Source organism: Lutzomyia longipalpis, chromosome 1, assembly GCF_024334085.1.
Source record: "Lutzomyia longipalpis isolate SR_M1_2022 chromosome 1, ASM2433408v1".
Taxonomy (NCBI): Eukaryota; Metazoa; Arthropoda; class Insecta; order Diptera; family Psychodidae; genus Lutzomyia; species Lutzomyia longipalpis.
In genome coordinates this window covers 44,739,035-44,751,389 of record NC_074707.1, presented here as the reverse complement: position 1 = coordinate 44,751,389, position 12,355 = coordinate 44,739,035, and the positions used below count along the sequence as shown (strand labels likewise).

The following is a 12,355-nucleotide window of genomic DNA, read 5'->3' as shown; positions in this document are numbered from 1 at the left end:
CCAAGCACCTTCGACGATTGATGAGTGAAAAATAATAAAAGAAACTACCCTCACACGCATTTTGACTATATAATATTATTTTCTTTATATATCAAATATGAGTAAAGTATGAAATATTACAAGATTTTCACCATCTTTCTTTTTTTTTCTTTCATCATCAAAAATTTATAGTTTACAATGTCACTATGAAACAACATGAATTTTAATGGGTTATTTTGTAATTAATGTTTTTTTTTCTTGATTTTTTATAAATCCAGTTTTTTGTGTAATTCAGTTTTATCCACCATATACAGAACTTTTGCTTTGAGACAAATGAATTTTACAAAGAAAAAAAAACTAAACAACATTTAAACCAAATGCACGGCTTGACGGTAAGGACATTTTGTTTTAAGAGCTTTTTAAGTCAGTGTACAAGTTATATTATTTTAATATACATTTTTTTCCTTTTATAAGTTATCCTTTCAGCATTTTAACCCATATTTTTTCATTTTTATTAAACGCTATACTGTGGCTTGTTTTTTTTTTTAATATTCGTTTTAATCTTTTCTTTATCATTTCTGTATAGAATTTTTGTTTAAAAACACAGCTATATGTCTAAAATGTTATGCTTCCAGTAAGATTTTTTTAAAGTTTCTGTTTAGAAAGACGTGTGTGGCTGGATTGTTGGTTTTTTTTTATCAAAGATTTTACCTAATTCTCGTTTTTTTTTCTCATTAATTTTCTCTTTAAATTCCATTTTACATTTATCAATTAATCACTTCCTAAATATTTTCATTATATTTTTTGTTTAATTATTTTAACGTGATTCATCAAATATACACTTAAAAATGTTTTTTTTTTTCACTTTATGATATTTTTATTCCCTTACCATTGATTTCTTTTAAAATATTTTCTTATAATTTGTTTTTTTTTATATCTCTCACTCAATCGTGAGGTTTTAATTGTTTTTTTTTATTATTAAATGTTAAACGAAATTAAGGACTGAGGAGAGTTTTTTTTCATTTAGTTTTAATATAATTTATCCCATCAGTAATTCACATTTCACCCTTAAAGGTGTTTTATTTTTATTTTTTTAATTTTCTCCATTAGTAATTGTATGAATAATTTATTCTTTTTTTTTTTTGAAATTTACGCTCACGTTGATTTCTTCTTCTTAATTCACCCATCTCAGTTATAATTAATTTTATATAAGGTATTTTTAAGTCTTAGGGCCGAGGGACTAAACGGACCTGAAAAGTGATTGAATTTCTTCGTTAAAAAGTTTCTTTTTTTTTGTATATCAAAAGAATTGAAGAAAATTTTAAATAAAAGAGAAATAAACTCACCCTCATACTAAAAATGTTCCCCAGCTCTCATGTTGTCGCTCACATCTCTCACATTATCAGAAATATTTCATTTTAAAAGTAGGTAGTAGTTTTTTTTTTAATATGGATAGTAATTGTTATTCCATATTTCTCTTCTTTTTTTTGTGTTTCTTAAATGTTTAATTTTTTTTCTCTCATCCTTCATAATTATTATTATTTATGCGTCCACTCTTTGTTCCTCAATGCCATCTCTCTTATGAAAACTATTTCACATTTCGCATATCATTCACGACACTCTGCCCACGAATACGTATCGAGGATCTCCTCTCGGGCGTGTCATATGGTCGTGAGGAGTTTGTTGGTTCCTCCATTGTGTTGGTGGTCATTTGAGTACGTTTCGCTCCACCACCTCCGCCCTCGATCTCCTCATTGGGACCGGCGGTGCTGCGTGAGCCACCTTTAGAGGAATTTTCAAATATATTTAAGAGACTTTTATTTTGTTTTTCCGATTGAGGCAATTAAAGACCTTCCAAAAGTTCCTTTGAAAGTTATAAGAACTTTCGTAAATTTCTAATTATTAATTAATTATTTTTTCTACGCAAATAACTAACGCACAATTCATGCAAAACAAGACAGAAATGAAGCAAAAAAGGAGAAGCTGTCAGTAAATCAAAAGCCAAATGAAAAATTAACCCTTTCGCAACCGCAAGAAACAATAAAATATTGAAAAAATCTCTTAGAAATATTCTCAAAGGACATTTTTCTTCTACGTAAATTTAACGCAAAGTTTTAGCAAATTCAATTGAAATTTTCCAATCATCAATTTTGACTTTTCCGGTAATTTTAACTGACAGTGTACACATTTTTATTTTTCTTTAGTTTTTTATTTTAAAATATTAATTCAACAAATTTCTGTGAAAATTCTCGTTGATTCAAACGACAGCGGAAGAAATAATCGGACTAACAGAAATTTCCGCGGAATAAGTATAAACATTTTATAATTCCACCCAGTTTGTTTTTAGACAATACAGACAAAACAGCACCAGAGTCATAAAGTCGAATTATTTTAGTGAGAGATGCACACACAACAAACTTTACGGCATGCATTCAATATTATGTATTCGCGTAAACATTCTCTATAATGAAATAAAGCTCTCAGACACAAAGCAGAGATACTACCTTGTGAAAGCCTCATTGTCTGCGGTGAGGAAGCTCAACAAGAGCTCTATTTTATCAAAACACAAATTCCACAACAAATAAATAATAAATGGGCTAATAATCAATATTTAGATGTGTTTAATAGAAATGTTAGGTAATGCGATAAACAGAAAAAAGGATTTTTTTAGGTAGTTTTAGGTGATTCATCAAGTCTTTTGTGAATGAAAGGAAAATTATTAATCAATGAGGGAAAATATTTTTAGCCACCTTTACACAAAACCCGCATGCAAAACGTTTTATATTTAGGCAAATTGGTTTGTAAATGAAAATAGTAAATAAATAAAAAAGAAATAAAGACTCACCAAACTTCAGCATATTCCAATCAAACACATAGTCATAGGTAAAGCCCTGCCTATGGAAAAGCGTCCTAAAGAGTTTTCGCAGATAGCAATAGTCGGGCCTCTGTTCAAAGTGCAACTGTCGGCAGTATGTGAGATAGGTGGGAAATTCAGCAGGGAATCCCTTACACAATTCCTCAATTGGCGTCGAGAGTTTCTTCTCTGAAATCCTCTCGTATTTTTGTCGTTTATTTGCCGCCTTCAATCCCTGCCATGGCAATGTACCCAAATTAAAGTACATGAGCACATAGCCAAGTGACTCCAAGTCATCACGTCGTGACTGCTCAATACCCAAATGCGTATTTATTGACGCATACCGAGCTGTCCCGGTCAAATTCTTATTCTCTCTGTACGGTATATGTCGCTGTGTACGGAAGTCTCGGTACTTCTTTGCCAAGCCAAAGTCTATGATATACACTAAATTACCCTTCTTACCCAGGCCCATTAGAAAATTGTCTGGCTTTATGTCACGATGGATGAAGTCTCTCGAATGTATGTAATCAATTCGTGATATCATTTGATCGGCAAGCAGAAGGACTGTCTTCAGCGTGAACCTGCAACAGGTGTTTGAAGGTAATATATGAAATTTAATCTCTTTTAAGCATCATTTTTTGTTGTTGCTGTTGTTCTGAATTTAACAGTGAAGCTTCGTACTGAGAGAGTTTTTCGATTAAATCAAATTTTAGTCGTTGGTTAATAACTTAAAATTTCCCGGAAATTCTCGCAAAATCTCTAAAGCTTCAGCAAACACTTGAAGATCCAACTATCTTTGCAAATCTTATTTTAACAACCATTCAAGTGCTTCATTTTCAATCACAGTCTATTCCTTATCTCAATCATTTTATCAATTTTACTGAAGATACTTCATAATTTACGTTTTTTACACTAAATTAAATTTAATATAATAATAATAATAATATAAACAAACCTTCGAGAGCAAAAATTGAAGAGATCCTCCAGCGATGGTCCCAATAGTTCCATCACCATCACGTTGTAATCACCCTCGGAGCCACACCATTTAATTCGTGGTATTCCAACTGCGAAAGCAAAAGAGAAAAACGAGAGTGAGACGGGAATTAAAATGCATCAACACAATTTTTTTTAATGGATTATGCAACAGATTCCCAGATTAACAATGTTAAGGCACAGCGCGCGCATTTTTTCCACCAATTTTTGCATTCATCAACCACGGGTCTTTTTCCCTTTATTTTTTTTCGTTTCGTTCTCTTCTGTTGTCGCGTTTCTTTTTTTCACCTTCTTCACCTTCCCATTCAAGAAAAAAAAATATTGTAAACTCGAACAGTGAATTATTTTGCATGAAAACACAGAGAGGAACAACAACAAAAAACACAAAGGCTTTCATGTTGTGCAGTTTATGGAAAATATAAAAAGAAAAATCATGTGCTTTCCTCTATTTCTCAATTTCGAGGTGAAAAAGGGGGTTTATTAAAAATTCACCTCAATGACGCAAAATAGGTAAAAATAGAAGAAGAAAAAAATGGAATGAAGAAAAAAAATCCAATTAATCAATCGAGAATATTTTCATTCCATATAGTTCTAGCATAAAAGAATAAATACCGACATTTATGCTCTCCGAACTCTCTTAAGATAATTTTCTCGCCTATTCTGCAACTTATTCAGAGCTAAATATTAATGAAATATGTATTCAGATAAATAAAATACGCTTGCAGTAAGAATCGAAAGTTAATGGCAAATACAAACATTCTCTACCAAAGTTTATACACCCAAACCAATAAATATCGACATAATATTGCAGGAGAGTATAGGCAATTTATCCGATTTACATGAATGAACACTGATACTCTCGTTCACAACATATTTATATTTATTATTTCATATGTAATTGACATAGGAAGTAGACGCAAGAATTTTTATTGCACGTCATGGAAAAAATATGTTGAGTTATTTCTCTTGAAAATTCTGTAAATTTTATAAAAATTCTGCTTATTTTTTTGTAATTATTTGTTAATTTTTTTTAACGTCATAGAAAAACGTATATTTATTGTAAAAAAAAATAATAATAATAAAATAATCTGTTTAGCTGATTAATAAAGTCTATTCTCAAATAGAGAACTTTCAGTATTTTATTTAATCGCTTTTGAATTTTTGTAAAGTTTTATGGAAAAAAATTCTAATAGTCAAAAAAAAATTAGAAAAATCACCCCAGAAAATAAAAACATTTATGAAAGATTTTTTTAACCCCAGACTTTCCTTAGAAAATTACTCACAGAGTAACATTTAAAGAATTTTCAACTATAAGAATTTTTCTTACATGCAAAGAGAATGATAGCCAAACAAACAAAATTTTAAAGTTTAGGCATAAAACTTCCTTCATTGTAATTTTCGTGTAAAATAATTCTCTTTACAACTTTGTCGTGGAAAAGAATTCCAAATTCGGGGGGAAGGGTGAAGTGTATAAAAGGGTTAAAGAAAGGGGTAAACATGGCAATTGAGACACTTTATTGGATTCCAAACGACGACTCTCCTACCCAGGGAGACAAAACAAATTGTAATCTCTTGTGGAAATCAAACAACCATCAAAAACTTGCAGTACTTTTGCAGTTTGGAATGTGCTTCGTACGACGGTATTTACTCTTTCTTCCACATTGTCGAATATTTTTATTTTGTAAGTGATTACATTGCGAAGACAAAACCTAGGTAACACGCATTGTTTACACATTTTCACCCATCACAGGAACTTGCCCTGCGGAGAATTGGTTCAGTCATTTGTGAATGAGGTGAGAGGGCCCCCCATTTCACTCTTCCTCGCACATTACATACATGCATACAACTTCTTTCATTGACTTGTGTCTTCCGTGGCGGCAACACGCAATGTCTCTCTACTCAATGTGGATGATGATGAAGAAGAGGATGAAGAACCCCAAAAGTGAAGGAGATGGAAAACCTTCACGACATAGGCAGAGAGAGGTGGAGAGATAAGGTTTAAAAGAAAACGAAAAATAAAATAAAGAGAGAAGAAATCATACGCAAGAAGTTGAAGGAACACGGCGCCAGAGCAACAATTTCATTTTATAACTTCTTGTACAAATGGCATCACACAGTCACAGTCAAAGAGAGCAGAGACCCATTCAAATGAGACACATTTCTATGCAAATTCTCACTTCAACCCATCCTGCCAATCATCTTTTGTAAAGCATTTATATTCCCATTCATGGATCATCGCAAAATTTTTCAACCATTTGTTGTTATATACATAACAAAAAAGTCAGACCAAAAAGAGAGGGTGAAGAAGGAAATTAACAAATAAAAAAAAACTCAAGAAGAAATCCAATTGAGATGAAATGATGAGGAATTGAAAGTGTTAGTAGTAGCAAGTTGCTCATTTTAATTCCTCCTTCATCTCTTTCGTTTTTTCTTCTCTTCTTATTGTCATTCACATCGTAGAAGAGAATAATAATAATAACATAAAAAAACCTCCATCTAAAGTGCTATGCTCCATCAATGACACCTCTTTTTGGGCAAACTCCACGTAACTGTCTCCCATCCGGATAGATCTCTCATTCTCCTGCGCACATTAAAAGACAATATTCTTCCATGTCGAGAGGTCGTGCTGCTGGATTGAGTGAATGAGGAATATTTAGTCAGTTAATTAACCTTCTCAATCCACCCTCGGAAAAACCATGAGACTTCCACATTTTTGTATGCCAACAACGGCACAACAGCCTGACATATAGTATGCAGAAGGTGATGAAACAACATCAAAGAACTCCAAAATGCCAAAAGAAATCTAACTGCCCATCTGCAGTGTCCCCCCCCACACCCCCTGTAAGAACAATGGAAAATACAGTCAACCGTACACAAGTGGAAAATGCAAAAAAAAAAAAAAGAAAAAAGCTCTAAAACTATGACGACGACCAGTTAGTGGCGCCCACACCCTTTCCCATGGCACTTTTGCATCACAAACACAACATACTCTACTCATATAAATGGCCTCACAATGCCACACCGCCGGAGCAACATTCAACTCCAACAAACGGATAGTTGCTATAAGGTATACCTCCCCAGGTGCATTCACGTAATCGGCACAATTTTGCTGTGACAACACCACACCATCATCCGAGGAAAATGACGGAAAAACGAGGAGAGAAAATGTTGTGTTGAGGATGGTTCAAAAGAAAATCAAAATCAAATGGGTATGTCGTCAGTTTCAAATGATGGTGGGTGGTTGGAAAAAAAAGAGGAAGAATCTAACGTAACCTGCTATTCAGCTAATGATTTTTTAGTTGAATATTGATTAAAGAATTTACCTCCTCATTTTATTTTTCTTCTAAATAATAAAATACTACACTGTCATTCAAATTTTAGTAAAGTGCTACAATTTTTAAGATATTGACTTGAAAACCAAATAAAACTTTTTGAGTTTACGTATCTTTTGGTGGCAGAAGTTTTCAGATATCTTAATCCAATCAAAAGTTATTCGCGTTTAAAATCATGCCCTAATTTCCTGGTCACCCTGTATAATTGGAAATTTTAGTCATTTTGACTTGACTCACTAAACTGTTTAGTTCTCTTCACTAAAGTTTGTTTTTTCTTAGTGCTGGTAACTAAAATTTTTAATTTTATACCCTTAAAACTTAAAACTAAACTTTAGTAGCCAATTTAGTCAAATTATTCACTAAAGTTTCCAGTAAATACATAACTACTAAATTCTTTAGTTCTGTCAACTAGAATTTTAGTAGAACCTTTTTTTATTAAAATTTTCTAATAAAGTTTCGTCAGTGCTAGTTTTAGTACTGGCAACGAAAATTTGAATGACAGTGTATTTTGGCTCAAATAAAATTATTTCTTCTTTGAAATTGTTTAATTATTCATTTCATGTAAAGTAATTACTTCCAGACACAACAATTTCACTAATTAGATGATTTTTTTTAGAAAAGAAATTCATGGAATGGTTTAATTTGTCATTTCAAGTCTTGTGGATTGTATTTGATCTCAATTTTCTGTTCATTGTTTCTTTAAAAAAATAAATAATTTTAAGAAAACTCGAAGAATCTTCTTGAATTTGTAGCTAATTTTCAATAAACTTCTTCTTCTAGCCCTTCTCATCAAAACCTCATAAGACATTCCTTCACAGTCACCCACAATATTGTTTAACTCTCAACAACAACAAACAACAAAAGCCACTCAATTCACGTCGTGCAAAAAAAAGTGGAAAGAAAAGCAAAATATCATTCACACAAATTGGGTCATCTTGAATGCTTTTGTGATTAATGATTTGATAAGAATGCGTAAAAATAGCGAAAAATTTTCACTCGATAATCCAACACAACATTACGTACTAACTGCAAAAGTTTATCAATGAGATGCGAAACTTTAAGATTAATATTTTTACTTTTTTTTGTTGTTATTGTTGCTTTTAGTGAAATTTCTTCATTATTAATTTCCACCAACCCATAGCCACTAGTACTACGAAAATGATTTATAGTCTGGGGGAGAAAATTAAAAAGCACAATGTCGGAGAAGAGATGTACAAGAATTTCTAATTCAGAGAATATTCTGCGTAAACTTTAAGCTCCAAACTTAATTATAACTTATACAGCAACTCTTTACACATTATTTACTTCTTCATACAGATATATAAAGGAGAATTTCTCAATGAAAATGATAAGAGATGAGTGAAAATGAGTGGGTACTTCTAAGAAAGAAATACGTTAGATCTAAATCTGGAACTGAATCAGTATCAAAAGGGGATTTACAGGATTGAAAAATTATTAAATAAAATAAATAATAACCAAAGCTCAATGGAATTGGTTGCATTGGAATCTCAAAATGTTTCTCCTAAATACATCGAGCTTAGAATTAAATAAATAATGCCACAAATACACAAATTAAGCTGAGAAGACTTAAGTCGCTACATTTTCAGGGTTTTTCTTTATTAGTATTTAAAGTTGTGTCTTATCTAGCAAAACAAAAGATTTTATGAGATGAAAAATATTACAATGTTGTGCTTAAAAACAATAATAAAGCACTGAACCCGCTATTAAATTTCCTTGAGGTTTAAGTCTCTTAATCTGTGATGGACATAAAATAGAACAAAACATTGACCTTTAAACGATAGGAACATAAGAGCTGAATCTGGGAAGAAAAACAAAGATAAACTCTAAGAATTTTTGGCCCAACAAAACATCAAAAGACTTTCAACTTTAGCAACAACAATAAAAAACCTAATCAACTTTATCTGCACTTTAGTTATTCTCTTCCGCGGCAATTTGGTACGAAATTCGATTAAACTTGCGAATGTGAAAATCAATTTCCCATCATTGAAAGACTTTTAACACAAAAAAATGAATTCTCCAGAAGGAAGTAAGCTCAGCGGGAGGATCGTGTGGGAGAAAAATTTTGTTCCTGATAAAAAAGTAAAGTAGGAATATCACAAAAGGTCACTACGGGAGCTGTTGTGAAGAGGCAAATGAAGGTTTTTTCCCCTCGTGCCTGAGCATGGAGCACGTGCCAAAAGATCCCTTATCCATCATTCAATCACATTTCCTCACTTTTCCCACGAATTTCCTCACCTCCCCGCATCAACCCAAAGAGTGGATTTTCACGAAAATGCACTGAGAATGGATTTTGGTGCTTTGCAAAATTAAACTGATTTTACACGTGAGAATTTTTTTTTTTATTTGAAAAAAATTCTTTTGATAAAAGAACCAAGAGAAAGCCTCAAGAAAAGATTCTAAATTTTCTTTCCTTTCTCTGTGATTGAATAAAATATCCTTTTGTTGCTCTCCTAAATTAGCATTATATGCTGTGTCAGTTATGAAATAAGATTCATTATTAAAGGACGTGGAACTGTGCGTAATTTTTAAAAGTTAAATAAAAACTTTGATTCTGTTTAGAAAACTTTCAATTAAAAAATTTGAATTTCTACAAATTAGTTTTTCAAATTTATTTTTCCAAACATTCGTAAACTTGAGAAAATTCTTTATGAGAAAAACAAATCAATTTTCTGAGCATAAGACTTCTTCTTCGTGAGATTTTCTTTCCAACTTTTAATGCATTTTCTTTCTTGGAAATAAATGAAATGTGAAGACGAAATTTTCAACATTTTAATCAACAATTTTCTTAAAACGTAAAAAAATCTAATTCCAAAAATTAAAATGAGCAAATTCTTTAAAAATTATTTATTTCTAAAACTTTTCTAAATCTTTAGCTCACGGTTTAATAGCTGGAAAAATCTTTATTAATTTCCGTACAAAATGAAAAGAACTATTAAAGGGACGACCGTAGGCGATGAATGGGTTTTCTTAAAAGACGGATTTTCGGTATCAAGCTCGGCGAATTAAATTTTTTCAAGGCCAACGTTTCAGACTATTTGAAGTCCTTCCTCAGGGCATTCAATGGACAAAATGGAAAACCAGAAATGGAAACATCTTTAAAACTAATGTTTATAATTCTGACTAAAGAGACATTCTTTGGCGATTATTGAAGAATTCAAACGGAAATATCTAAATTTTAAAACACATTTCCTTAAAAGATTAAAAAACAATTACAAAGCTGATCGACAATGTCTTTTAAGTCTCAATTGAAAGCTTTTATTTTGAATTCATTTTTGGTATGACATTGGCCTTGATTATTGAGTTTATCTTAATTTAAATAATTTGATTTTAAAGAATTCTTGAGTCTGTTCAAGAATTTCATTTAACCTTGAATCAAGAAATTAAAATGTTGAAAAAAATCTTGAAAAAAACATTTAAAAATAACTTTAAATCCTAATTAAATCAAATTCCAATTTAATGCATTTAAAACTCTTCTCTTTTCTCTAAACTACAGCATTCAAATTACAGAACGAGTTCTAAAAAGCTAAATAATATATAGAGGAACAATTTCTTCAATCTGAAAGATAAACAAACTAATACTCAACGTGCCAATCAAGCAAAAAGAATTAAGATAAATTTAAAAGGCCCTTTTTTTAAACCAAAACTTCATATACTTTCAGTTCTCTCCATGCCATTGTGTCAGACACATTAGGAGTCTTTGTCTAACTGGATCATCTTATTAATTGTAGAAGAATTTTTGCATGTCCCTCCTGACCCCGAATCATTACCTTTCTATTGCCATTCCTCTTCAATACAGACTGGCAAGAGACCCTTTTCCAAATGCAATTTCATTTCCATGCATGAATTTTAACCATTTGTGGAGTACCCACATAATTTTCAGGTCAAACTATACCTGCAGGTACAACTCCTGCTTTCTACTACAAACCCCATTCTCTTCAGATCAATGTCCTCTACAACAGTCTGCCAACATAACCACCTAATTAGGTAAGTGGCAAGTTTCCTTCTCCAGGAAACTCCAAAAATGATATTTTAAAGGCAAAAAAAGACAATTTCTGAAGAACAAAACACAATTAATTGCTGAGGATCCATAACAATGGTCGTAATGACAATTAAGTGCGCTTATTCCGGGGAAGATGGACAAGAAGACGAATGTGGAAATGCGTAAAAGATTGCAATTCCAGCGCGCGAAACAAAGGATTACGCCATCAAAACTACGCACTTGCCATGGGGAGATTGTGCAAGAAAGCAATGTTTTTAAATAAAAAAAAAATAAGGGGAATCTGCAAAAAGGTAGAAGATTTGCAAATGTGGTATTTACCTCCGCCCTGCATGATTCTGTAGAATTTGCTCTCTATGTGGAGCTGTGGATGCTTCGTCCGGATACATTCTAATTTGATGGCCACTTCCTCACCCGTTGAGATCGTCGTACCTACGCAGAAAATGAAAGAAAATCAACAAATTAGCAATAGAAATGAATCTCTCGCACCTCCCCGGATGATTTTGAGGGATATTTTGAGGTTGGGGGGAATATTTGCAGGGGAGCCCCATGGAGGAAAACAAAGAAAATATCATGTGGGGAAAAGCTGGTGGGTTGGAAAGGGTGGGAGGGGCCGTACTCTATGCCCATTCTCACCTAGATAGATGTCCCCGAAGGATCCAGATCCGATTTTCCGTCCCAGGCGATACTTATTCCCCACTCTGAGCTCCATCTCCTCTTTCGAAACTGCGATGCTGGCCAATCCTTCGGTGTGCCCCCGAGAAAAACACAATTAAATGGCAAAAATGAGTCATTTCCGCGGCATTTTAGCCCCAAAATGGGGTTTTTCGCACGCACCACAGCTAGTGGGGTGCCCACAAGGGGCCCAGGAAGGGCTCCACGGAGGCAAAATTGGTCTCACCTTTTGTTGGATTTTCAAGATGTCAGGAGGTTGGTTTTGATTCACACACAATGCCTTCAAATATGCTCAGCACACAGCCCCGAAAAGCTCAATTGGCGGTCAAACATGGGCAAATATCGCACAGTGTCCTATCATGAGTTAATTAACATACTCCAAAGGGTCCTCTTTTCCACTTTTTCCCTAGTTTTTCTTGCTTCTAAATAATTTTACCGAGAAAATTACTTGTCAATTCGTCGGCCTCATCACTCGCACCCGTACCTGTGTCGCAAGGATACGCG

The 12,355-nt window shown here is 32.8% G+C and overlaps 1 protein-coding gene and 1 long non-coding RNA gene across 2 annotated transcripts; one reads left to right on the top strand and one right to left on the bottom strand.

The window, feature by feature from the left end:
* Positions 1-57: 57 nt before the first annotated feature.
* On the bottom strand, positions 58-12,340 carry LOC129787683 (discs overgrown protein kinase). Its single transcript, XM_055823413.1, has 6 exons — positions 12,078-12,340; positions 11,813-11,920; positions 11,498-11,608; positions 3,789-3,897; positions 2,825-3,414; positions 58-1,761 (listed from the first exon to the last, which is right to left on the bottom strand). Exons 2-6 carry the CDS (start codon positions 11,886-11,888, stop codon positions 1,568-1,570), a joined length of 1,080 nt encoding a protein of 359 aa, XP_055679388.1. The 5' UTR covers positions 11,889-11,920; positions 12,078-12,340; the 3' UTR covers positions 58-1,567.
* On the top strand, positions 5,440-7,903 carry LOC129787684 (uncharacterized). The gene is made up of 2 exons (XR_008750248.1): positions 5,440-5,507; positions 5,577-7,903. It is a non-coding gene; the product is annotated as an uncharacterized LOC129787684 (long non-coding RNA).
* Positions 12,341-12,355: the final 15 nt, after the last annotated feature.